The following is a 26,621-nucleotide window of genomic DNA, read 5'->3' on the forward strand; positions in this document are numbered from 1 at the left end:
TATTTTTAGTAGAGACAGGGTTTCTCCATGTTGGTCAGGCTGGTCTCAAACTCCCGACCTCAGGTGATCCACTCAACTTGGCCTCCCAAAGTGCTGGGATTACAGGCGTGAGCCACCCCACCCAGCCAGTTTTCATTTTTCTAAGAAAAAGACAGTGTAGAAGGAATGACTATGAATCAGTGAAAAAAGTACCACTTGTTTCTTTACCCAAGCAATTCTCAAAACCTCGGATGTTCATTCTGTGGCACCATTTGCAGCAAGTGTGAAGAGCCTTCTTCCACTGTGGGGCTAAACAGTGCTGACAAAGCAAAGCTACAGATTAGGTAGACAAAACGACAAAGAAAGGCCATGAGGGAGGAAAGGGTGACAGGTGGAGAGTGTAAGAAGAAAGAAAAAGGTGCATTTACTGAAGGGGAAAGAATTCCCTCTATGAATTGTGTCCAAGATGATTTAGTCACAAATTACCTAGCACTTCTTGACTAAAAAGCTCCGATGATGCCCATTTGAGAGACAGACTTACTTATTTCAGATTTATGTGTTTTTTTAAATTTTACAGCTTCAATGCACAAGTGTCTAAAAACTCCAAAATAATAGAATTTGCAGATGAAGAAAATCTGAGACCTTATGGTTAACTAGAGTCAGAGGTAAACCTCTGCAAGCTTTCATATGTTTATGTTCTGTAAGTAAGATGAGAAGATTTAAAAATATAAAACACATTTGTGCATTGCAAACTGTCTGATCAATTGCTGTTTATTCTTTCTTTTCCCTGAGATTCTTTTCAGTGATTCTTCAACATGTCATCAAGCTTCTTTCTTTGTTGAAGCTAATTTGCAGGCGAAGGAGTATTTTAACTTTGATTTTTCCATAATTAGTACATTCAATATTCAAAGGCTGTTTTATGACTCTTGAGTTGTGAATTTCTGCTTCTGAGGTCCACCCTCGTTGGCTAATTTACAACCTGAGATGGGAAACGCTTCAGCCGCTCTCTGGCAAAAGATATGTGCTCCTCAGAAATTTCTCCACTGCCTAAGGCTACTGTGCGGCTTCTAAGGCCAGCCTCAGCTCTGCCCACACCCAACCCCTGATACCAAATCCAGGAACTGCTTCTAAGGCCCAAAACTTTGTTGCAAAACCAACTCAACTTCTATGCCTACCTCCTTTCTCTGTCCCAAACCACAGAGCCCTTCTTCTTCTAACTGTCCTCAACTGAAATCATTAGAAATGTACATAGAAATGAAAACCCAATTCAGGGCCTTTTCCTTCTCATGAACTTTTTATTCTACGTAAATCATCTTCTACCCTGTCCTAAAGACCATAACTGGTATCTGCAACCTTTTAAGGACTTTATACCCAAGATGTGTCAATGTTACCAAGGTTAAAAAAAAAATGAAGGAGAATTTTTGAATTGAGAAAACTTTTTATTCTGTTGTTGCAATTAAGATGCTGGAATTCGAATATCTCTAAAACTGGCAAAACTTTAGCAAAGGCTTTGTTTCTCTTAAGAAGAGGCATGGATAAAACATCAGAGAAAAACATTTTTCTTTGAACAAATGAAGAGCTGGGAGAAGCTGGAGTTCCCATTGAAAAAGGCAATTCGAGATTTAAGGAGGCTGGACTTGCAACCAAAACCCAAGAACCAGTTGGGTCATAAATCAATAGTCACTTGTAACTGCCAAAAATTCATCCACGGGTAATTGTTTGCATAAATTCTGATAAAGGGGAATTTATAATCAGAGAGAGGTGCTTTTTCAGACTCTATATGCATAGAAAATATGATAATATAGAACGGGTACTTTGTATTGGTTTAAAATTTATCTTTTTATAGCAATCTCTTACAGCAGTTTTTCCTTCAAAAATGTTGCTCTAATTTTTGAGCTTGCCATAAATCACATGCCACACATTTTCCCTACTGTGATTTCTGGAGTTTTTCACTGTGAGTATTTGAGTAGCCACCTCTTTATAAAACTGTTCCTTGAAGAACTGGGGGCACTTTAGTTCCTTTTAAATCCTTCAGTGCTTTGCACAATGCCTTACGCATAACAAAGGCTCAATAAATAGTTGAGCCATTAAGTTGTTCTCAGAAGACACATTCAGCAAGTACATTAACCTATTAAAGGGATTTAGGGGGAAAAAAAAGACAAAGCTTTTGGGGACAGAATTTGGCTGCTATCATCTTTTTTACTTTCTAATTATTAAGATTTTTTCAAGGAGTAGGAGAGGGAGTTAACTAGATTTTTTTTGGTATCTGCATGCATCTATCCTAGGAACGGACAGACGCATTCTGGATATCAATATGGCAGCAAGGAGAATACAATGCAAATCAGACAATAAAATTATCACTGATATGGAAATCACTACCATTATAGAAGACGCTTCCTGCCACCACACTCGTATAGGCACGATTATGTTTAGCTCGGTTTTGCACATAATAATGTAATATTTTTATGTGTGCAGCAGATCATAATACATTTTCAGTTGAATAGCAATTCCAACAGTAACAGACTGACATTACCCAAATTAACTGCTACAGTAAGAAAAGAATTAAGAGCATCTATTTTATTAAACCAGTGCAATTTCTAAAATTGCCAGAATGTTAGTTTTATAAGGAGAGAAGGAAAATCAGGAAACAAATAAATATAAAGCATAACACCAGCTATATCCTATAGATGTTTTACTTTGGAATTCTAAAAAATGCACTATTTCTTTGTGTTCTGAAATACTCATATTCTATTAGGTATATTTTTTCCCAGTTTCTTCCATTTGTTTTGTTAATAAACTGTTCCCTTAAATATATCAATTTAGTGCTACGACGTGCTTGAAATTCATCCAGCTGAGGTGATCTTTTATCAGTGGCAAACCGCATTCTATGTTTTTCATGGATGATTGCACAAAGAAAATTCAAAATAAGAGGCAGGTCATCATTGACTGCATACTATTAGTCCCTAAAAACTTAGTTCCTGAATTTTAAGGTGTATCTTTAAAAATCAGCCAGTGTGGTCAGATGATTAAGGGCCGTTGTGGACTAGACCATAGCTAATTGAACTGCTCACTTTAGTGGTGAGATAGGATATGGAAGACTTGGCTTTGCCACATCAGGGAAGTGGGCTGATGAAATAAGCCTGGAGCCTGGTCCCTACCCTCAACCCAGTGGTAGATGGAAATTTCAGTCTTTTATCCTGAAAGTTAGTTTTTGTTTCTTTCTTTAGAGACAGGGTCTCACTCTGTTGCCCAGGCTGGTCTCAAACTCCTGGGCTTGAGAAATCATCCTGCCTTGGTCTTCTGAGTAGCTGGGACTAAAGAGGAACACCACTGTGTCCAGGTCTCCCAAAATGATTTGGATGATAATATCGTCTATTTTCATCAGGGAATCCTGAAGAATTTCCCTTCTCTCATTCACCACGTATAGTTAAGAGAGCAATAGATAAATTTAAACCAGAAAAACTGATGTTTTGGGACCTTAAAAACAAGTAATTTACATGGATTATATAATAAAGAAAAACATTCTCTTTAGGTTGGATCTTATTTATTTTGAACTTCTTAACAAAAATATTTATACAAAGCTAAAAATTTTATTGTCATGATATAGTTATGATATTATTATTATACTACCTAATTAGAACTTTTTAAAAGCACTATAATATATTAACGAACTGTGATTAAATTAAATAAATTAGGAAATAAATTGGTCATTATAATTCAATCTAAAAATCCAGTATCAAATTTACTATGGTTGAAAATGTTTCACTGTTATCCCATAACTAAAGTACTACTGTATCAGAAATGAATGGATTTTCTATCACTTTTAACTCAAATACAGGTTTTCTAGAAGGAATAACACCAATAAAGAGGAAAAGAAAAACAATGTCATAAGCTGAAATTAGCATTGTTAAGAATACAGATGTGGTCCATCACAAAACTGACCACCATGTTTTCCAAGACTGCAGACTACCATGCCAATAGTACTAAATGTATATACTAATATATTCAAAAGCATTTCAAATAAGGCCAGAATTAGGTCATTCTATTTAACATTTAAAAGAAACAATGGGGCTGGGCATGGTGGTTCACACCTGTAATCCTAGCACTTCAGGAGGTTGAGGCAGGCAGATCAGTTGAGGTCAGGAGTTTGAGACCAGCCTGGCCAACAAGGTAAAACCTTGTCTCTACTAAAAATACAAAAATTAGCCAGACACGGTGGCGGACACCTGTAATCCCAGCTACTCAGGAGGCTGAGGCACGAGAATTGCTTAAACCTGGGAGGCAGAGATTGCACTGACTCAAGATCGCACTACTGAACTCCAGCCTGGGCAATAGAGCAAGACTCTCTCTCAAGAAAAAGGAAGGATGGAAGGAAGGAAAGAAGGAAGGAAGAAAGAAAGGAAGAAAGGAAGGAAGAAAGAAAGGAAGGAAGGAAGAAAGAAAGGAAGGAAGGAAGAAGAGAGAGAGAGAGAGAGAAAAGGAGGGAAGGAGGGAGGGAGGGAGGGAGGGAGGGCCTGGTATGGTAGCTCATGCCTGTAATCCCAGCACTTTGGGAAGCCAAAGCGGGTGGATCATTTGAGGTCAAGAGTTTGACACCAGCCTGGACAAATGGTGAAACCCCATCTCTACTAAAAATATAAAAATTAGCCAGGCATGGTGGTGGGCAGGCATGCCTGTGATCCCAGCTATTCAGGAGGCTGAGGCAGGAGAATTGCTTGAACCTGGGAGGTGGAGGTTGCAATCAGCCAAGATCATGCCACTGCACTCCATTCTGGGTGACAAAATGAGACTTTATCTCAAAAAAAAAAAAAAAGTAAGAAAGAAAGAAAAGAAAAGAAACAACGTATAGAGAATAATCAATGTTGTGCCTTCAGATATTTGCAGAGCTCATCCCTTTAATGTACAGCTGACCCTTGACAACATGGGGGTAAGAGGCACCAACCCCTCATGCAGTCAAAAATCTACATATAACTTTTAACTTTCCAAAAACTTAACTACTAATGGCCTACTGCTGACTAGAAGCCTTACCAATAACATAAACAATGAATACATACTTTCTATGTCATATGTTATAGTAAATATAGTTTCTCTTCCTTGTGATTTTCTTAACATTTTCTTTTCCCTAGCTTGTTAAGAAAATCACAAAGAAGATAAATTATATTTACTATTCATTACGTGGAAGTGGGTCATCATAAAGATCTTCATCTTCGTCATCTTCATATTGAGTAGTCTGAAGACAAGGAAGAGCAAGAGGAGGGACTGGTTTTGCTGTCTCAGGGGTAGCAGGGGAAGAAGAAAATTCAAGTATAAGTGGATTTGTGCAGTTCAAACCCACATTGTTTAAAGGTTAACTGTATTCAGGTCTCTGTTCAACTGTCATGTAATTATAAAGCCCTTCCCAGACATCCCTATTTAAAATAGCCTTTCTCCCTGTATCTACAATCACTTTCTATTACCTTGTCTTCTTTTTATTTTTGTCCATAGCACCTAAATCTAGTTTTATTTATCTATTATTTGTCTTCCCTCACTATGAAGGAGGGAGTCTGTGGCTGTTTTGTTCACTATTATATCAGGAGAACACTGAAATAGACCCCAGGAAAGAGTAAGCGCTTAATAAATTTTGTTGAATGAGTAAAATAAAAGATTGATTTTTTAAAATGTTGCCAAGATTCTCCATGTTAAAACAAAGGGTAAAAATAAAATTGTAGGTATGATTTTTTAGAAGAAATTGACAAACTTATTCTAAAATTAATAACGAAATACAACAGACCTAGAATAACCAAATCAAACTTGACAAAGAACAACAAAGTTGCAGGACTTATACAACTTGTTTTGAGACTTCTTAAAAAGCTATAATATCAAAAGATACAGAGTTCCAGTTAGATGGGAGGGTAAGTTCAAGAGATCTATTGTACAGCATGATTACTGTACTTAATAACAATATATTGTATTCTTGAAATCTACTGAGACTGGATTTTAAGTGTTCTCAGCACAAAAATGATACTATGTGAGGTAATGCATATGTTAATTAACTCAATTGAGCCATTCAACAATGTGTATATATATTCAAGATGTCAGGTTGTATACAATATATACAATTTTTACCAATTAAAAATAAAACATTTTTTTAAAGTTACAGTAATCAAAACAGTGTGGTATTGGCCTAAGAAGAGACATATCATCCATAAAACACAATAGAGTTCAGAAATAGATCTGCAAGAAAGGGGAATGCTCACACACTGTTGGTGGGAATGTAAATGAGTACAGCCACCATGATGAATAGTAGGCAGATGCCTTTAAAAACTAAAAATAGAAATACAGTATGATTCAGCAATCTCATTACTAGGTATTTATCCAAAAGAAAAGAAGGCAATATGTTGAAGAGATATCTGCATGCTCATTTCTATTACAGCACTATTCACAACAGCCAACATTTAGAATCAACGTATGATTAAGTAGATCAACAGATGAATGAATAAAGAAATGGGATATTTTTTCAGTCTTAAAAAAAGAATGAACTCTTGTAATTTTCAATAACATGGATGGAACTGAAGAACATTATGTTAAGTGAAATAAGCCATGAACAGAAAGAGGAATACGAAGTGTTCCTACTCATATGTGGGAGCTAAGAAATATTAAATTCAGGCTGGGTGCAGTGGCTTATGCCCATTATCCCAGCATTTTCAGAGGCTAAGGTGGGCAGATCATGAGGTCAAGATATCAAGACCATCCTGGCCAACATGGTGAAACCCCATATCTACTAAAAATACAAAACTTAGCTGTGCATGGTGGCATGCACCTGTAGTTCCAGCTACTAGGGAGGTTGAGGCAGAAGAAGTGCTTGAACTTGGGAGGCAGAGGTTGCAGTGAGTTGAGGTCATGCCACTGCACTCCAGCCCAGCAACAGAGTGAGACTTTGTCTCAAAAAAAAAAGGCTCACACCTGTAATCCCAGCACTTTGGGAGGCAGAGGCAGGTGGGCTCCCTGAGATCGGGAGTTCAGGACCAGCCTGAGCAATATGGAGAAACTCCATCACTACTAAAAATAAAAAATTAGCTGGGGCACATTCCTGTAGTCACAGCTACTCAGGAGGCTGAGGCAGGAGAATTGCTTGAACCCAGGAGGCAGAGGTTGCATTGGGCCGAGATGACACCACTGCACTCCAGCCTGGGCAACAAGAGTGAAACTCCATCTCAAAAAGAAAAAAATATATATATATATTATATATATATATATATATAATATATATATATATTATGTGTATATATATATAATATATATATATAATGTATATATATATATATATTATGTGTATGTATATATATATATATAATGTATATATATATATTGAATTCATGGAGATAGAGAGTGGAATAATGGTTACCAGAGGCTGAGAACAGTAGAGGAGAGGGGATATAAAAAGGAGATGGTTGAGTACAAAAATACACTTAGATAAAAGGAATAAGATCTAGTGTTTGGTAGCAAAATAGAATGGCCATAGCTAACGATAATTTGTTGTATATTTCCAAATAACTAAATGAATGGAATTGGAATGTTTCCACACAAAGAAATGATAAATGTTGGCGGTGATTGATATCCCAATTACCTTGATTTGATCATTATACATTTTATGCATGTATCAAATTTTCACATGTATACCATAAATATGTACAACTATTATGTGCCCATAATAATTAAAACTTTAAAATTTAAAATGAAAAAATCTACAGACAAAAAAGAAAAAGAAAATATATCTGTAAATACATTGTCAAGCAATTTTCGATAAAGATGCTTAGCAAAATCAATGGGAAAAGACTAGACATTTAAAGAAGTGATGATGGCAAAATTAGATACTCAAATGGAAAAAAAAAGTCAATCTCCTCATTATTCTATACACAGAATTAAATCAGAAGAGATCATAGGTCTAAAATGTTTACAAAAATATAAAAGATCTTATTTTTGCAAACTTGGGGAAAGCAACAATTTTATTTAAAAGAGGCAAAAAGCACTGACTACCACAAACAACTACATTAATAAGTCTTTATAAAAATTAAAATTTTCTTTTCATCAAAAAAGACATTAATAAAATAAATAGTCAAGCCATAGACTGTACAAAATGTTTGCCATACATATGCTTGATAATAGGCTCGTTATCTGGCATATATTACAGAGCTCCTACAAATCAACAAAAAGAGACAGGTAATCCAATAAAATCACAAGCAAAGATTTGAACAGACATTTAACACATACACACACACACACACACACACACAAAGATATATAAATAGCTAAAAATCAAACAAACATAAATGTGCTCAACATCATTGATCATAAATGTAAACTAAAACCAGAAAGAAATATTACTCTACAAAAGCTAAAATCAAAAATACTAACAATACCAAATATTGGCAAGGACGTGGAAGAACTATTTGGTAGTTTCTTTAACAGTTAAACATACAGCTAGCTATGACCCTGAAATTCTATTTCTAGGTCTTTCCCAGCACTTTGAGAGGCTGAGGCGGGTGGATCACGAGGTCAAGAGATCAAGACCATTCTGGTCAACATGGTGAAACCCCGTCTCTGCTAAAACTACAAAAAATTAGCTGGGCATGGTGGCACGTGCCTGTAATCCCAGCTACTCAGGAGGCTGAGGCAGGAGAATTGCCTGAACCCAGGAGGCGGAGGTTGCGGTGAGCTGAGATCGTGCCATTGCACTCCAGTCTGGGTAACAAGAGCGAAACTCCGTCTCAAAAAAAAGAGAGAAAAGAGTTACAAACACTTTTGTATAGGTCTTTTTGTATATATGTTTTCAACAGTCTTATGAACTTCAAATCTGGAAACAACATAAGCGTTCATCAACAGAAGGAAGATAAACAAATTATGGTGTAGCCATATAATTTAATACTGCCTAGCAATATGAACAAATTACTAATACACACCACATGGGTAAATATCATAGATATTTTGTCATGGAAAAGAAGCCAGCCACTAAAGAGCACATGTGTTTGATTTAAATGAAGTCAAACAACAGGCAAAAGTAATTTAGAGTGACAGAAATCACCAGTCTTTGTCCTGGGGCAGAGAATTGTATAGAAAGAGGCATAAGGGAACATTCTGAGATGAGATAAATGTTCTGATTCTTGTTTGGGTAGATGTTACACTTGTGCCAAAAGCTATAGAACTAGGCACTTAAAGATGTGTACCTTTTACTACATGTAAATTATATGTCCATAAAAAAAGAGAGAATTATAGTGTGGATGTGAGAATTGTGTCTGTATTTGTGAGGGAGCCTATAAGGCATTGCTTTATTTTCATAAAACGTAATAAGCGTAGAACATTTCCAAAACAAGTCATGATTTTTCCTGATACTTCTCTTCCCACATCATTACTTGTTGCATTTTCACAGCCTTAGGGGAAATTCAGTCGACAATTAATCAGACAATAAAAGCAAAGATGTTCACAAAAATATTGTCTTTTAAAATACATCATTTTCTACATGGCTTAATTTAATCTCCTAGCAGAGGATTGCAGACACATTCCTTTAGTGGTGTGCTCAGCAATTGTAAATGACATATGGTATAATAAAAATAAAGCAACCCAGATAAATAAATAGCACATTTTAAAATTTGCATTAAGAAAATGAGAATCCAGATGCTTACATAGCTTTTCAATTCTCACGTGATCAACTTTAGAGACATCTGAGAATTTATGAAAACTATAAGTCTATCAACATCTGCTAAAAATCATAGATTATATTAGAAAACTACAATAAGAATTTTGTAACAAAGAAGTGAAATTATGAACAGTTGGTGAGTTTAAAAAATAATCTTTCCTAATAAGTGTTCTACCAGCTTTGTCCTCTGAAGTAGATAGAATTTAAGATGACACTTATGTATATCATATTTTGACTCTTTGGCAATATCAAATTATCATAGGAATCTTGTTTTAGATTCACCAAAAGCTTAGAGAAAAATTCTAGGACTCACTACATGAGCATTTACTTACCACAAGCATGAAATAATTTACCAAGATCAGATGTGTTTGTTTGAAAAATAGTTTGGGTAGGAATGTGGAGGATGGAGAAGGGAGGGAGATGATCCCGGATAATCTGGATGGAACTGACCTAATCAGCTGGCAGGTCTCCAAAGTGGAGCTGAGGCATCTCTGAGATGAGGAAAAGACTCAGCCCGTGGACAACAGCTTCAGCCCACAACCGAGATTTCCAGCCTGCCCCTCCTGCCAACCATCCCTATGGACTTTGCACTTGCCCCGTCAGTCCCCACAATCACGTAAGCCATTTCCTTGCAATAAATATCTGAATATGTATCTACTGCTGCTTCTGTTTCACACATTTTGTGCAGAAATGTCATATATATTATCGGCATCTCTGGCTGCTAACAGTAATACACAACAATTATCCCACCCTACCCCAGCCCTCAAGTACACACGTTGCTTAATGGCACCTAGGGCAGAGGTGGTATACTGACTGAATCACTTGGTAGAGGTGAGGAAGAAACTAGAGACAAGAAAGTTGGATCTCGCCATGATCCAATGCAAAATAATGAGAATGAGAACTGAAAGGATAAGATGGATTTGTCAGACATTTCAAAGACAGAATTAGCGGAGCTTGCTAACAAAATGAATATAGGATTTCAGAGACAGTGAATTGAAGATGTCAACGTTCCAATTAAGGTGATATGAGGAGATAGAACATGACTGAGTCAAGGAAGGAGAATCCATTCACCGTGGACCTGCCAAGCATAAGTACCTGTCAGACATGCAGGTGAGTGTTGGGTTCAAAATATAGGTCTGGCACAAAGGAGAGACTGAAATCAGACAGGCAGCCTTGGTGATCTCCAGCAAACAGGTGTGGAAATTATGTTGTGAAACACATCCCAACATATTTTGCCTTCTCAGAAAATGTGTGCGCTTCTCCAGAGCTCCTTTCTTCTACTACTAAGATGAGGTTATGAGGCTGAGGTGTCTAGATCCAGGAGAAGATGGGGAAAAGAATACCCAGAGAAAAAGAAGGATGTGATAGATGCAAGAGTAGCTTCTGGCAGAAAGGTAGGAACTGGAAATTTCTTCTCTAGCTCAAAGTAAGAGCCTACCAGAAAGAAGAGAAAAATCAGAGAGCAGGTGCAATCATCCTTGTTTTTCTTCTCACATACACTCCAGCAGATTTCAGCCTTGGGATTAGAGTTGGGCTGTTGATGAAGATACACAGACAGTTTGAGGGGGAAACTGGGGTGCAGACAGAAAAGACTGGGAGCTTTGAAGACACTTCATGATAATCATAACAATGTAGACATAAGGCCCATGACAGCAGAGGCCTTGTCTATTTTGTTCACTGTGGTATACCTTGTACATATAGTGCCTGACACCTATTACACACTCAGTAAATACTTGTTGAATGAATAATTGAACTGCAGGCACCTGGGATAGAGCAATAGAAAAGGATGAAGAAGGCACTGGAGCTGATGGGGCTGAGATAGTGTCCCCTAGTCCCAGTGAGGTCCGCATGGGCTGTATGTGGTGTGGATGGGAATCCAAAGCACCCATGTGTCTTGTGCCCATGTAGAAGACAGCTCTGGGGCTGGCTGGTGAGTTCACCTGGCCATCACTGCACTCAGGGCCACAGGGCAGGCTGCTTAAACTAAGAATGCCAAGAAGAGTCACAAACAGGCCTCAGAGGATCAGGAATAGAAACCCCAAAGTGGAAGGTGAGGCATCATGGGTAATTCCTTGGGCTTAAACCATGATAAGAAAAACGGTCATGAGTTACAGATGCCATAAACATTTAATAAGGACAGATGTCAGCATCCCAAATTCACAAGGTTCATTTCATCTAAGTTCAGCAGGGGCCAACAGAAGACCAGAAATAGGGGAGGGACGGTGGGTGGGGAGTTGGGGAGAGATAGCATGGGGAGACATGCCAGATATAGGTGACGGGGAGGAAGGCAGCAAATCACACTGCCATGTGTGTACCTATGCAACTATCTTGCATGTTCTTCACATGTACCCCAAAACCTAAAATGCAATTTAAAAAAATTTTAAAAAGAAGAAGACCAGAGAGTCCCTGACCCTCTCCCAACAACATAGGGATGCTTAAGCTTTCTCCTGTACTATGCTGCCATCTTGGGAGGAGGAAATGGAGAAGAGAACCCTTGGGATGATAAAGAAACATTTAGACAAAAAGAGACTGATATAATTGATCCTGACTATTGCTACCATTTTCTGCTACCAGTACAAACAGGGGTTCAAAACAAAATGAAATATAATTGTAGAAAATAAAGTTTCCATCTTGTACACCAATTTTTACGCAAATTCATGTAAAATGAAATACCATGGGACAAGAGGGAAACCACTCAAGGGAAACCACTCAAAAGAGGCAGAACATCTAGGTTAAAAGGCCAGGGTTGGTAGAGAAAATGAGGAAGATTATTCAATGAGAGAAGACAGAAACCAAGACAGAGGAGTATAATGGAAAACATTGTGGGGGGGGAAACATTTTAAAAGCAGGTATGTGCAATAAGAAATAATTATGCTTTAGTTTGGCACCTTGGTTATTAGGTATTTCGAAAACCATCAATCTCAGCAAACTGACAGAAGAGCAGAAGATCAAACACTGCATGTTCTCACTCATAGGCGGGTGTGGAACAATGAGAACACATGGACACAGGGAGGGGAGCACTACACACTAGGGTCAGTTAGGGGGAAATAGGGGAGGGACAGTGGGGGGTGGGGAGTTGGGGAGAGATGCCAGATGTAGGTGATGGGGAGGAACGCAGCAAATCACACTGCCACGTGTGCACCTATGCAACAATCTTGCATGTTCTTCACATGTACCCCCAAATCTAAAATGCAATAAAATAAACGGGAAAAAAAAAGAAATTCAAAGTTTCAGTCCACATTGCCCACACGATTGAGTTCAAACACCTTAATGAGGTATTCACAAACACCCATCACCTAGCTCCAGCCTACTTTCCCAGGTTTTTCAAACTACACATATAAAAACATGCGTTGTAAATCAGCAGACCCAACTTTCGGTCCTGGGGCTGTCCCTAACTAGATAGATGACCTTCGATAAGTTTTTTAACTTCTCCTGGTTTCCCTTTCCTTGTGCAATTAAAACATAAAACAATTCCATTTCTGAGTTTGATTCTTAGTTTAAAGTGAGCTGAGCTGGAGTTTCAGCTCTTATGTTATTCTTTTTCATCCAGAAGTGACTTTCTTATCTAGTTATGAAGACCCTCCCTTCATTTGGCTCTGAGAGCCTCCCTGGGCCTCATTTTTTCATTTCCCTCCCTTATCTCATTTATTTACCCACACTTTTTGGAATCATTAAAAAGTTCCTCCTGCATATGCACTTCTACCTTGTCTTGCCAAGTAGATTATCAGCCACATCACCACTGGGGTCATTGTTTACAATTTTTTATAAACTTCATTATACCAAGCATAATGCCTTACATTCAGAAGACATCCAACAAATCCTTGTTCCTTCATTATTAATTATAAACTATAGGCATTTTCAATCTCTCTCCTTGTGTTAAAGATGTGAAAGCAGTTCTCAAAACTGAACAAGCTTACTAAACTAGTGAAAGGAAATCATCATTCAGCCTTTAAATAGGGGTGGTGAAGATAAACTTCCTGTCAAACATCACTGGAAGAAGTTGTGATTCCCACAAGTCTCATACCGAGAGCACACTTCTCTCATGATTACTCTTCAGTCTTCCTGGAACACTCCATTCTGCTCCGTTTGTACATGTAGAAATATGCTTTTATCCACCCATTTAAATATTAGTCTAAAGCTGTGTCTACAAAATCCCAATAATTCTAATGGAATTGCAGTTTTCCATTGATTCTCCAGGTTTTGTCAGGCTGAATTTCATTAATATCCGTTACTGTATTTGTTGGTAAAGATCTAAGCAGCAGACTTTTCAGAAATGTCTTGAATTGATTTTTCTGCCTGGGATGTAAGATCTAAGGGGTAATGATTCTCTGTGTTCACCACCCTTGTACAGTGCCAAAACATGATCACGATTTCGACTATTATGATGCCACAACACCCTCTATATGACAATACCTAATTCTTACACATCTAAATTAAAATTTTACTTCCTTTTACTCTGTGTGATTCTTATTCTCAATTCTATGCTCTCCTTATGATCTCTTATTTTAAATTATAAGAATCAGAAAACATTCTTCAAAAGGCAAGTCTCGCTTCACTTTCATAGTGGGTAAACCAGAGTACACAGACAACTTTTTAGTGAAGACTTTCCTGGCCTTCCAAAATATATATTAGTGCTTATCTTTTGTAGCCCATTATAAAAATTGCCATAATTAAGAATAGACTAGAATATGAAAGTAAATAGAATACTTCCCCATGAAATAGCAGCCTTTAATGTTTCTTATCAATTGTTTGCTTACCCACTAATTTGCAAAATTTCAGTAATTCACAGTGGATCTCCTTATTGGTGCTGGGAATTCACAAAGTTCTACTGAACCCACTAATTTCTCTTTCCCTTGACTACCATTTATCATTGGATTGTGAAACTGCATTATTGATATTAACTGCTCTGGGAGAACATTCCACTACATTTGAAATGAGACCATCATAATACTGTTTATGAAAAAAAGAGTCATAAAATTTTACACCTACAATTTTTCTCACAGCAGTGGTGTAGATGTAAGTTTTTAAAAATAATAATTGGTCCCCAGTGAGAATAATGCCAATTAACTGCATGCTGTCTTTCAACGAAATGCAATCTTACTTTCTTCTTGCTTCTTTAATAAAGCCGCATTTTTTTTTTCCTTTTAGTTAACATTTGGTTAACCTTGAAATAGAAAAATATCAGTACACTTCAAATAGTACGAAAGAAGAATGTATTGTATGACTATTTAAAGCAGGAATATAAACTTTGCTTCGAAGTAAAGCATTTCTCTATGGTCCACAAAAGTCTGAATGCTCAGTGAGGGCAATAAGGCTGGCTAGCAGCAGATGCTAATACATATGCATTAACTGCATGCCTCATATATGGATTTAATGTAGAGACTACTTGGACAGGTTAGCACTAGATTAACAAGTTCCATCAACAAACTATTCTTCTAACAAAAGCTATGCTCATTTTATATAATTGATGCTATCTTACAATTTATGCCACTTTTAAAGTCACACAATATATTCAAACACATTAGCTCATTTATCCCACTACCCTCTGAGGAAGATAATATCCCCCACTCCTTAATTTACAGATGAGTACACAACTTCCAGAACATTAAAATCTCTCCCTTGGCTTCAGAGCTCTCCTTTTATTTTACCTGGAGATAGCCTGAGAGCTAGATTTCTACAGTTAAAATGACTCCCCAAATACAATGGAAATACTGATAGAGGAAATGATATGATATCAGGGATTTACTTTGAAATAATCTGGGGAAAGCAGGAAGTAGGTGGGAATGGAGTTGATAAAGGAGTAGCCCTGAACAGCTAACTGTTGAAGCTGTGATGGGTATGGGAAGAAATCTTTGCTTTTATTAATGTTTGAAATTTTCCATAATAAAGAATTTTTTAAGCTGAGAAGTATAAATAAATAGATAAGTAATGGTCCTTCTCAAGGTGTTTTGCTAAAGATAACAATTTCTTCTCTTAGATTGCAAACTAATACCTCTCAGCCCACATCAGCCACATGAATCTAATATGAAATGACACTTTCATATACTAGTGGAAATCAGCTAAGTAGCTTGCAGTGCAGAACTTAATAATAGATGGCCCCAAATACCTAAGATATATAGGAATAGCTAAATCTCATGCATTTTAGTCTACTAGGAACACTCTATTTAGAATGCAACATGACATACATAGAATGATGTGTTTCTCATTGTTGTCTAATTACTATGAAGTCAGGCGGTGAAATAACAAGCAAAGTGAGCTCTAACTCCCTGTCTTTGAGATTTAACAGTGTTCAGCGAGGGCTATAACTTCAAGTTATCTGTTCCTTTACATAAACATATAACTTAAATAATCATCATGGAATGTTCTGCAAAATTACAGCTGGGCTCAGCATTTAAGGCAATGAAGATGAAAGACTTTCCTTCCCAAATGAAAACTTAAGGTACTTCTGGATTCCAAGTACCTTAAGACAAATCCACTAAACAGTAGTACTTCCCTTATTTTCAGAAAGGAGCTCACCGGAAACACTGTTACTCAAGAAATCAGAACTGTCTCTTTGAGACCAACTTCTTACGTAACTTTCACAGCTGAGTTGGAGCAGGTTCTTAGGATCCTTAAACCTAAGAGGGAATTTGATGACCAGGTACCCTAAGAAAGAGCTTTATGATCCTATTGCCGTGGGCCCACCCCCAGGACAGAAAAAAAGTGAGCATTTACTGGGATGAAAGGCTTCTTACCAGATTGTCACTGGGTAGAGGCCCAGAATATGAGCAAACAACAGATCACGATTGCAACAAAGACGCAGAAGAAAGAAAATAAGAGACAGCAACAAGAGCATCACCAGCACCATCACTTGTGTGGACATTTGTAGCTTTGGCATCGCTTTTCCAAGCAATGTTCAGAAATATACTTAAATATTTAAAAAATCTAAAGATTCTTGGCAAGAAAAATAAAAATACATATTCTGATTTGAAGCATGGCAACATTATTAATACCACAAATGGCAATGAAAGCAATTGCCAAGACCAATATGAAAAATTTTAAAGACAAATGTTATTTCCTTCTCTGAATTAACTCATAACATTTTCATCCATATTCCCAAAAGTTGCAGTCAGATTGCTGAAAAACTTTAACATAAGCATCCATTGCTAATTTTACAAGACTATAACTTAAACTTTGCTAAGAGAATTTTGTGATACCTCTGATTTTTTTCAATATACAATAAATTATGGATTCATTCTTAGGAAGGTTAGTTATATTGAATTATCTAATTTATAAGATACAAAAGTGGAAATAAATATGTAACTATATAATACTGAAATATTGCATGTAACTATTTTTCTAACTCTCGATGACTGTTCTTTAAAACAAGCATGAACAACTTCAGACAGCTCATTAAGATATATCATGAACTCTAATTGAAATATTTACACTTACGTGAGATAGCAGAGCCAGCTCATGGTGACATGTGACGGCGTTCCGGTTGGCTTCCATAAAATACCTTTGTGTGCGTCTTCGTTCCCGTTCCAGCTTCTTCTCCAAAGACAACTGAGATGTAGATAAGTTGTCTAAATATTTCATCATGACATCTGATATCATCGAACTGACTTCTACAATATCTGGACGAGCTTCCGCATCAGGAGTGAGGCACCTAAGAGAAGATAAGCTAATTATAACACTCTGGTCAATTTGAGAGCAGGCCACAGAGTGTGGAGGGTATGGTATTTTCACCTAAGATAACCTGAGATAAGATGGATATCAAGCACAGCTTTGAGTCCAAGACTTCTCAAAAGGCATTTAGAAAGCTTAAGGAAAGAAAGGGGAGGCAGCATTGTCCTCTTTGCTCTTAGGCTGGAAGGTAAGGGTTTCAGGCTCGGCATGAAGATGCACTCAGGATGGGCAGATGGGACCATCTTCTCCTGCACTGGTTGGCTGCTTTCTGAAATCACTGGCAACTAACTGGCAGGTGAAAAAAAAAGGCCAGTATCAAGACTTTTATTAGTGACGATATTCTAAATTCTTAGACTGCAGATGTTTAAGCTGCTTCAAGGTAATATTAGCAGCTGAATTATCAGCTGAGCTTTTTAAAAAATAATAAATAGCAACATAAGCTAGTTTTACAAATTATATAGTTCACATATGGTGGTACAGGGGAACGGAAATGACCTCTGTTCTCCTGGCATATAGTCATCTCCTTGCCCAAGGCTACTCCTGGTCCTGTATTTGCCATCACTAGAAAAGTGAGAACACATGATGAGAACGTAACAGAGAGAACACAAGATGCAGTTTAGCATCATAATTCAGCATTTAGGCTCTGGATCATTTTGCTGGGGTTTAAAACCTCATTCACCATTTATTAGGTCAGATCTCAGGCAAGTTACATAGCTTCTAAGTCTCAGATAGCCCACCAGTCAAATGGGATAATTAGAGTATCTACTTCCTTAAACTGGTATGGTGTTTGAATAAGGTAATCTCTGGGAAGTCCACACACATTGTAAATTTGAATAAATCGAAAAGAAAATCCACACTTTTATGTATCCTCCATCCCTTCCTTCATTTAACAAACACCAAGTCCTGTGACTTCTACCTTCTAAATATTTCTTGAATCTATATCCTTCCCCTGTAATCCCACAGTTATTTGCCTATTACAACATCACTTGCTTGGATTACTGAGTCTCCTAAATAACACACTCATTTCTTGTCTACCTCCGGTCTGTACTGTAAACTGCTAACTGAATAATATTCCTACATCTGACTACATTATTTCTCTACTCAAAATTCTTCAATAGTTCTCATGGCCCAGTGGGATAAAATTAAAATTCCCAGAACCTAAACAAGGTCTCTCTCGAACTGGTCCTTTCCTTCCTCCACTGTTTCCCCTCCTCCGGAAACACATCCAGTGCTGCTACCTGCACTTCCCCAAACAGTACCTGTCTCTTCTATGCCCCATTTTCTTTGCTTATTTTATTCTCTCTGCTTTTTTTTTTTTTTTTTTTTCTAGTGATAGCTTGTCTTTCCTAGACATCATCTCTTATATTCTTGCCAAAATCCCACTCTTTTTCCAGGCTCCATTAAGAAGACTTTTGGACTGCCCTCAGATGGATATCCTGAGCCCCTTTTGTACATTCTCTTTGCACCATTTGCACGTACATACTTAAAACTATTGTAATTATTTTATTATAATGGTCTGTTTTACCACTAGACTGGAAACTTATTGAGAAGAGGGACAGGTATCCTCTTCACTATGATCTCCCCAGCATGTACAATGGAATCTGAGTCCTGATAGGTATTCAGCAGATGAATGAACGAATCAACGAATAAATCCACAAACAAACTCAGCCTAACATCTAAAACGTTTGCCCGCCCATAACCCAAAATATGTGGCCATAGACTTTTGGATTCGCAGGAACATTTCCCATCAGAAGTTCCAGGAGAGTCTCATTGCTCTGAAATGACTCCTTGCTTAAGTATTTAAGAGAAATTTTTCATATATATATATATATTTTGTACTTTAGGTTCTGGGGTACATGTGCATTCTTAACAGCAACTGAATCAGGGTAATAGTACATGCTAAAGATTGTCTGCCAATGGTTCTGTAAACACATAAGCATAAAATCTGGTCCTAGAAAAAATTGGGGATGTTCTTCTCACCTCATCTACTTTGTCCCCACTCTGCTCTGAGAGGCCAGATGGAAAGAATTAGAAGCATACCTTGTTCAATTGCATTCATGTCATGTGCAAAGAAACAAAGAATTGAAAGGGATGAAAAATATAAAGATCCATTTGTCCTTGGAGCGAGCTGAAAATATTAACTTTGTTAGTCCTCATGCCTGCTTCTGAAGCAAAGCACCAGGCAGCTTACGCAACCAGGCACAGTGAGAGAAAAATAATGCAATTATTTTAGTAGAATAATTTGTGCATAAAAGGAAATGTTCTTCCTTTTTAAAAAGTAAATAGACAATATTCTCTTAATAGTATATTGGTAGGTAAAAATAGTAATGATGGTACTGAGCAGAACAAAAAATATATATTTATTTTCTACCCCAAACTCCTCAGGGCTGCTAAGTTATTCTCCCAATTTGAAAGCCTGCTAGGAAAGACAAGTTTCAATATCAAATGTGCTTGTATACCACATGAGCAAACAGGAAAAAGGAAAAAGGCTGCACATTACAAATGCAAACTGTGTGAGCTCTGCTTCACAAGGATGTGAAAAATTAAAATGAGAAGATATTAAAACAAAGGAAAGAAGATATATATGACTGGAGATAATATATAGTTTAAGAATGATTATAATAAACGTTTCTGTTAAGAGCTGTCTTCTATTTCAAAGGCTCTATCAAATTACTAAAGATTGGCTCTGAGCCTGATCTTTTGCTGAGTCATAAATGATCATTAAGAACACTTTTGCCTTTATGTGTCCCTTGCATCATTGCTTTAAGAAAATAGGAAACTAAGAAAATAGGAAATTTGAGTTTGTTCCCTAATTCTTTCAGAACTTAATTTTATAATGCTAAAAATCCAAAGCAAATTAAATATGCAATTGTATATGATTGATTTCAGTTTTATGTCAAATTTTCTAAAGATAAAGCTTTATTTGGAATGTAAACCCAGACAATGAGGAGTCTTAAATAACTTTAAATGAAAATAAATTTGTTGAATGCACCCTGCAATCTTAATTTATTGTCAGATATAAAATTGAATTGTCAGCTCTAACTTATTATGTCATCTTCGTATTTTAAATTAAAAGCAGCCTCAAATTAAGAAGCTCTTTCCGTCAGCAAAGCCTTTACTGACACTGGTCTCTAAAACGCGTTATCCATTTTGCTTACTATTTGAGAGTTATTGATTGTTCAGGTCTCAGATTACATGTCCTTTCTTCAGAGAAACTCTTCCCAAATTCCCAGAGTAAGATAGGTCCTTCTGTAATCTCTCATTGCCCCCTCTTCATCACATTTATCACAATTTGCTTTATATAATTCATTCTGTAAATAATATATTATTATTAAAAATAATACATAATTTTATTGAGTGCTTACCACTTGCTGGGTACTGTAAGTGCATCAGAAGCATTATCTTATTTAAGCTTTAAAACAAGCCCATGAAGTAATTACTATTGCTACACACACATCACAGATGAGAAAATTGGGCCTCAGGAAAGTTAAATTGAATGGAAGAGGGGGAATTAGAATCCAGTTGACTCCAGAACCTGGTAATAGTCTAAACTTTTACACTCTAGTTTTTTTATCTGACTCCCCTACTAGCATGTTAACCCCAAGAGGCCCAGGTAGCCATAGCCAGTGTCTATTAGTCTCAGAAGAGATTTACAGTCCTGTTTGCCCAGAATCACAAAATCAGAGCAATATCTCTGTACCTTGGTCTCTGTGCTACCCCTCCCTCGCCCTTTGTGGCACTCAAAAACCTACTAAAAGGAGAAATTAAATGAGCAAATATGGTACTTTTGTCTTGACACCTCTGAAGACTGTCAATTTTTAAGGTACTTTCCCAAAAATGACAGAAAACAGAAACAAATCATAGAGGTGAGCAGTTTAAATATATTTGTCTGGATTCATTAGCAACAGGGCATGATCCAGTATTTGTGGAGGTCAAATGATTTAAAGACAGGTCTGTCTCATCTCCCATAATATTAGCAACGGTGATTGCCAAAACTGCCCAGGTGTTTACCTCTCACCAAACCCTTTGCTGAGTGATTCGCATGTCACTTTGTGTAATCATCACATCCACCTAATGAGATGGTACTATTATGATTCTCACTCTACTCGATGAGAAAACAGGGATGCAGGAATAATGGTCAAATCTCTCTTTGTTTTTGTAAATTTTATTTCTTTTTTTTTGGTTGGGGAGGGCAATTTTTCTTTTCTTTTTTTTTTTTTTTTTGATGAAGTTTTGCTCTTGTTGCCCAGGCTGGAGTGCATTGGCATGATCTTGGCTCACCACAACCTCTGCCTACTGGTTGAAGCAATTCTCCTGACTCAGCCTCCCAAGTAGCTCTGATTACAGGCATGCAGCAGCACAACTGGCTACTTTTGTATTTTTTAGTAGAGATGGGGTTTCTCCATGTTGGTCAGGACTCCCAACTTCAGGTGATCCACCCACCTCAGCCTCCCAGAGTGCTGGGATTACAGGCGTGAGCCACTGCACCTAGCCTTTATTTTTATTTATTTATTTATCTATTTATTTATTTATTTATTGAGATGGAGTTTTGCTCTTGTTGCCAGTGTAATGGCTCAATCTTGGCTCACTGCAACCACCACCTCCCAGGTTCAGGTGATTCTCCTGCCTCAGCTACTCCTCCTCCCAAGTAGCTGAGATTACAGGCACACGCCACCATGTCTGGCTAATTTCTGTAGTTTTAGTAGAGACGGGGTTTCACCATGTTGGCCGGGCTGGTCTCAAACTTCTGACCTCAGGTCATCCACCTGCCTCGGCCTCCCAAAGTGCTGGGATTACAGGTGTGAGCCACCATGCCTGGCCTCAAATCACTTTTTAGAGTCTGCAGTTTACATGTCTTAGCCCCAGGTAGGCCTGTCTTCAGAGCCTGAGGCTCATAAGACTGTAGGTCTCAGCTTCACTGTTGTTGTATAGAAATGCTAGTGATTTTTGCACATTGATTTTGTATCCTGCAACTTTCCTGAAGTTGTTTATCAACTTAAGGAGCTTCTGAGCCAAGACTATGGGGTTTTCTAGATAGAGGATCACGTCATCTGTAAACAGGGATAGTTTGACTTCCTCTCTTCCTATTTGGATGCCCTTTCTTTCCCTTGCCTGACTGCTTTGGCCAGTACTTTCAATACTATATTGAAGTATTATTAATCTTGTGCTGATTTTCAAGGGAAATGCTTCCAGCCCTTGACCATTCTCTATAATGTCGGCTGTGGGTCAAGCCAAGAGCCAAATTAGGAAAGCAATCCCATTCACAATTGCCACAAAAAGAATAAAATACCTAGGAATACAGCTAAAAAGGGAAGTAAAGAGCTTTACAAAGAGAACTAGAAAACACTGCTCAAAGAAATCAGAGATGATGCAAACAAATGGAAAAATATCCCATGCTCACAGACAGGAAAAATCAATATCATTAAAATGACAATACTGCCCAAAGCAGTATTCAATAGGGTCAATGCTTTTCTTATCAAACTACCAAAGACATTCTTCACAGAATTAAAAAAAAAATTAATTTACATGGAACCAAAGAAGAGCCTGAATAGCCAAAGCAATCCTAAGCAAAAAGAATAAAGCTGGAGTCATCACGCTACCTGACTTCAAACTATACTACAGGGCTACAGTAACCAAAAGAGCATGGTATTGATACAAAAACAGACACATAGACCAATGGAACAGAATAGAGAACCCAGAAATAAGCCTGCATACCTTCAACAAACATGACAAAACAAGCAATGGGGAAAGGATTCCCTATGTTATAAATGGTGCTGGGATAACTGACTAGCCGTATGCAGAAAACTGAAACTGAACCCTTTACAAAAATCTGAACTGAACCCCATATACAAAACCCAACTCAAGACAGATTAAAGACCTAAATGTGAAATCCAAAACTATAAAAACTCTGGAAGACAACCTAGGCAATACCATTCAGAAATAGGCACAGGCAAAATTTCATGACAAAGACACCAAAAGCAAAAATTGACAAGTGAGATTTAATTAAACTAAAGAGTTTCTGCACACCAAAGGATGCTATCAACAGAGTAAACAGACAACCTACAGAACAGAAGAAAATTTTTGCAAACCATGCACCTGACAAAGGTCTAATAGCCAGCATCCATAAGGAACTTAAGCAAATTTACAAGAGAAAACAACCCCATTAAAAAGTGGGCAAAGAACTTGAACAGACACTTTACAAAAGAAGACAGGCAGCCAACAAACATGAAGTAAAGCTCAACATTATTGATCATTAGAGAAATGCAAATCAAAACCACAGTGAGATACCATTTAATACCCGTTAGAATGGCTATTGTTAAAAAGTCAAAAAATAACAGATGCTAGAGAAGTTGCAGTGAAAAAGGAACATGTATGCACTGTTGGTGGGAGTGTAAATTAGTTCTACCATTGTGGAAAACGATGTGTAGTGATTCCCCAAAGACATAAAACTAGAACTACCATTCAACCCAGCAATCCCATTTCTGGGTATATAACTAAAGAATATAAATCATTCTATCATAAAAACACATACACACATATGTTCATTGCAGCACTATTCACAATAGCAAAGGCATGGAATCAACCTAAATGCCCATGAATTCTAGACTAAATAAGGAAAATATGGTATATATGCACCACAGAATACTATGCAGCCATGAAAAGGAAAGATATCATGCCTTTGGTAGGAACATGGTTGAAGCTAGAGCCCATTAGCCTTAGCAAACTAATACAGGAACAGAAAATCAAATACTGCATGTTTTCACTTATAAGTGGGAGCTAAATGATGAGAACACCTGGACCCATAAAGGGGAACAACAGACAATGGGATTTATTGGAGGGTGGAGAGTGGGAGGAAGGAGAGCATCAGGAAAAATAACTAATGGCTACTAAGCTTAATACCTGGGTGATGAAACATGCTACTTAACAAACCCCCGTAACACAAGTTTACCTATAAAACAAACGTGCACGTGTACCTCTGAAATTAAAAGTTAAAAAAAAAATCAATTTAAAAAAAGACAGTAGATCAGTATTGTGCCAAAGAAAGAAAGGCTTAGATATCATCCTATAAAAACAGGTGAAGAGTAATATTAGCACAAACAATTGGCTAGAAGGAGAAATCAAGGGAAAGGGGTATCATCCCAATAAAACATCCATTGTATTTCATCAGAGATGGAGCTAAGTGCTAGCACAGATACCAACCCAAGTTTTAAAAGACTCAGGAAGGGGGATGAAAAATTATTCTATCTGGGGTGACTCCAGGATTTCTACAATCCAAACTACTGAGGATTTGGCTCAGGTTGGTGGGATGGAGAAATAATCCTGGGCCAACTTAAGTATGCAAGATGGTACTTAATGGATGATATCTAAGCCTTTCTTTCTTTGGCACAATACTGATCTACTGTCTTTTTTTAAATTGATTTTTTTTTTAACTTTTAATTTCAGAGGTACACGTGCACGTTTGTACCCAAGATGGTCCAGAAACAGTTGTCAGCCAGATAAATGAGTCATTTATTCAACCAAGCATACTTATTAAGGGTCTACTCTCTGCCAGCCACTGCTTTGGGCAATAAAAGCTGCCAACTAAACTAAGTCCCTGCTCCTGAGTTTGCATTTTGATGAGGAAGAGACAGACAACAAAAAGTACGTATGCAGATGTATAATATGTCAGGGATGATGGGTGCTGTGCGCTTTATAAAGCAGGCAAGGAGGCTACAGCGTACTGTCGGGTGGTGGGGCCATTTTAGCAGAGTCCCAGAGGAAGTGGGGGCCAGTGTTACACATATATCTGAGGAAAAGAGAGTTCTTGGAAACCATGAAAGCAAGGGCAAAGGTCTAGAAGAGGGTGCAGGCCAGGACCAGTGGGAAGCACCATGTGGCTGGAGCAGAGAAAACAGGAGGAGAAGTGGGAGGGAGCATAGGTGACAGGCCAGCAGGGATTGGCCAGAACTCTGCAAGTGCATCTAGCTAATGACTTTCATTAAATTCCTGCTATAGTGACAGCTGGAGCTTCTGATTCTCTTTGAAAAATTATGATAAATCACATTATCAATTTAATGTGAAAAAGTACCTGTAACTTTATCATCTAACATGGCTTTTTGTTTTATGTGTTCTTGTCTGGCCTTTTTCCAATTTGTTGCATATTTTTGTGGGATTCGTCATGGTTACAAACAGCTTCACATCATATTTGTCTTACCTGCAAACATAACGTGTCTGACAAGTTGTTAAAACGCTTCCCAATAATCGTTCTAGTGGTTGCATAATAACGGAGGCACCACTTCCTCTTGGACACTTAAGTGGCTTCCAAATAGCTATGTAACTGATGATGCACAAACATCTTTCTAGGTTTGGATTATTTGGGGACCCTTCCTCTTCATGAACCTTTATCCATAAATAGTGATTTATTATAGACATGAGGTATTTCTTGATTGTCCGTCTATGTCTGAAGCTGCGATACTAATTACCTGCTGATGGTGTCTGTTATTTTTTCAGAGTAGATACCTTCTGGCACTGGTTCATATACCGCCTCCACTATCTGCAAAACAAACAGACTACAGTGATGGAAGCAAAGGGGGCACGGATGTCTTTGAAGAATTAATACTTGGCTATAACCTGAGAGTTACTAATTAAGCAGTATAGCTTCAAACATAAATTTTTGTCAGAAATAAAAACATCCTGACCAAATAAAACATTTGCATTAATTAAACAGTCCTTGAACATAGAATTGTACTCTCCAAGCTGAGTTAAAATTAACCTTAGATTCATAATAAAATGATGTATGGGATAATATAAGGTGCTGAATCATGAGTAGTCACAATTAAAAATAAGAAACCAGGCTGGCTGCAGTGGCTCACACCTGTAATCTCAGCACTTTGGGAGGCCGAGGTGGGTGGATCTCTTGAGGTCAGGAGTTGAGACTAGCCTGGCCAACATGGTGAAACCACATCTCCACTAAACATAGAAAATAGCCGGGCATGGTGGCTCACACCTGTAATCTCAGCGACTTGGGAGGCTGAGGCAGGAGAATCACTTAAATCCAAGAGGCAGAGGTTGCAGTGAGCTGAGATTGCACCACTTCACTCCAGCCTAGGCGACAGAGCGAGACTCTGTCTCTAAATAAGTAAATAAATAACCAAAAGTGATTTGATATACTTTTAAAAATAATTTTGTATTATAAATAAAGACAATTATAGAGGGAAATATGCAATTACATGAGATATATGCCTAGAAGAAAGCAGAAAAAATAAACTGGATCATACAGTTAATAAAACAATTCTTGCTTTTAATGGACACTTATATAAAA

The 26,621-nt window shown here is 37.5% G+C and overlaps 1 protein-coding gene across 7 annotated transcripts in view; it reads right to left on the minus strand.

Moving 5' to 3' along the window:
* The window catches only part of NEK10 (NIMA related kinase 10), a 247,454-nt gene that overhangs the window by 65,193 nt on the left and 155,640 nt on the right, over positions 1 to 26,621 (minus strand). For all 7 annotated transcript variants that reach the window (XM_017498233.2, XM_017498232.2, XM_017498230.2 and 4 more), the window contains 2 exons: positions 25,783 to 25,853; positions 17,087 to 17,300 (listed from right to left, as the gene is read on the minus strand). In XM_017498233.2, the coding sequence (XP_017353722.1) occupies positions 17,087 to 17,300; positions 25,783 to 25,853 (285 nt within the window). The remainder of the gene's footprint in view (positions 1 to 17,086; positions 17,301 to 25,782; positions 25,854 to 26,621) is intronic.

The sequence above is a fragment of the Cebus imitator genome, unplaced genomic scaffold (genome assembly GCF_001604975.1).
Source record: "Cebus imitator isolate Cc_AM_T3 unplaced genomic scaffold, Cebus_imitator-1.0 Scaffold239, whole genome shotgun sequence".
Taxonomy (NCBI): Eukaryota; Metazoa; Chordata; class Mammalia; order Primates; family Cebidae; genus Cebus; species Cebus imitator.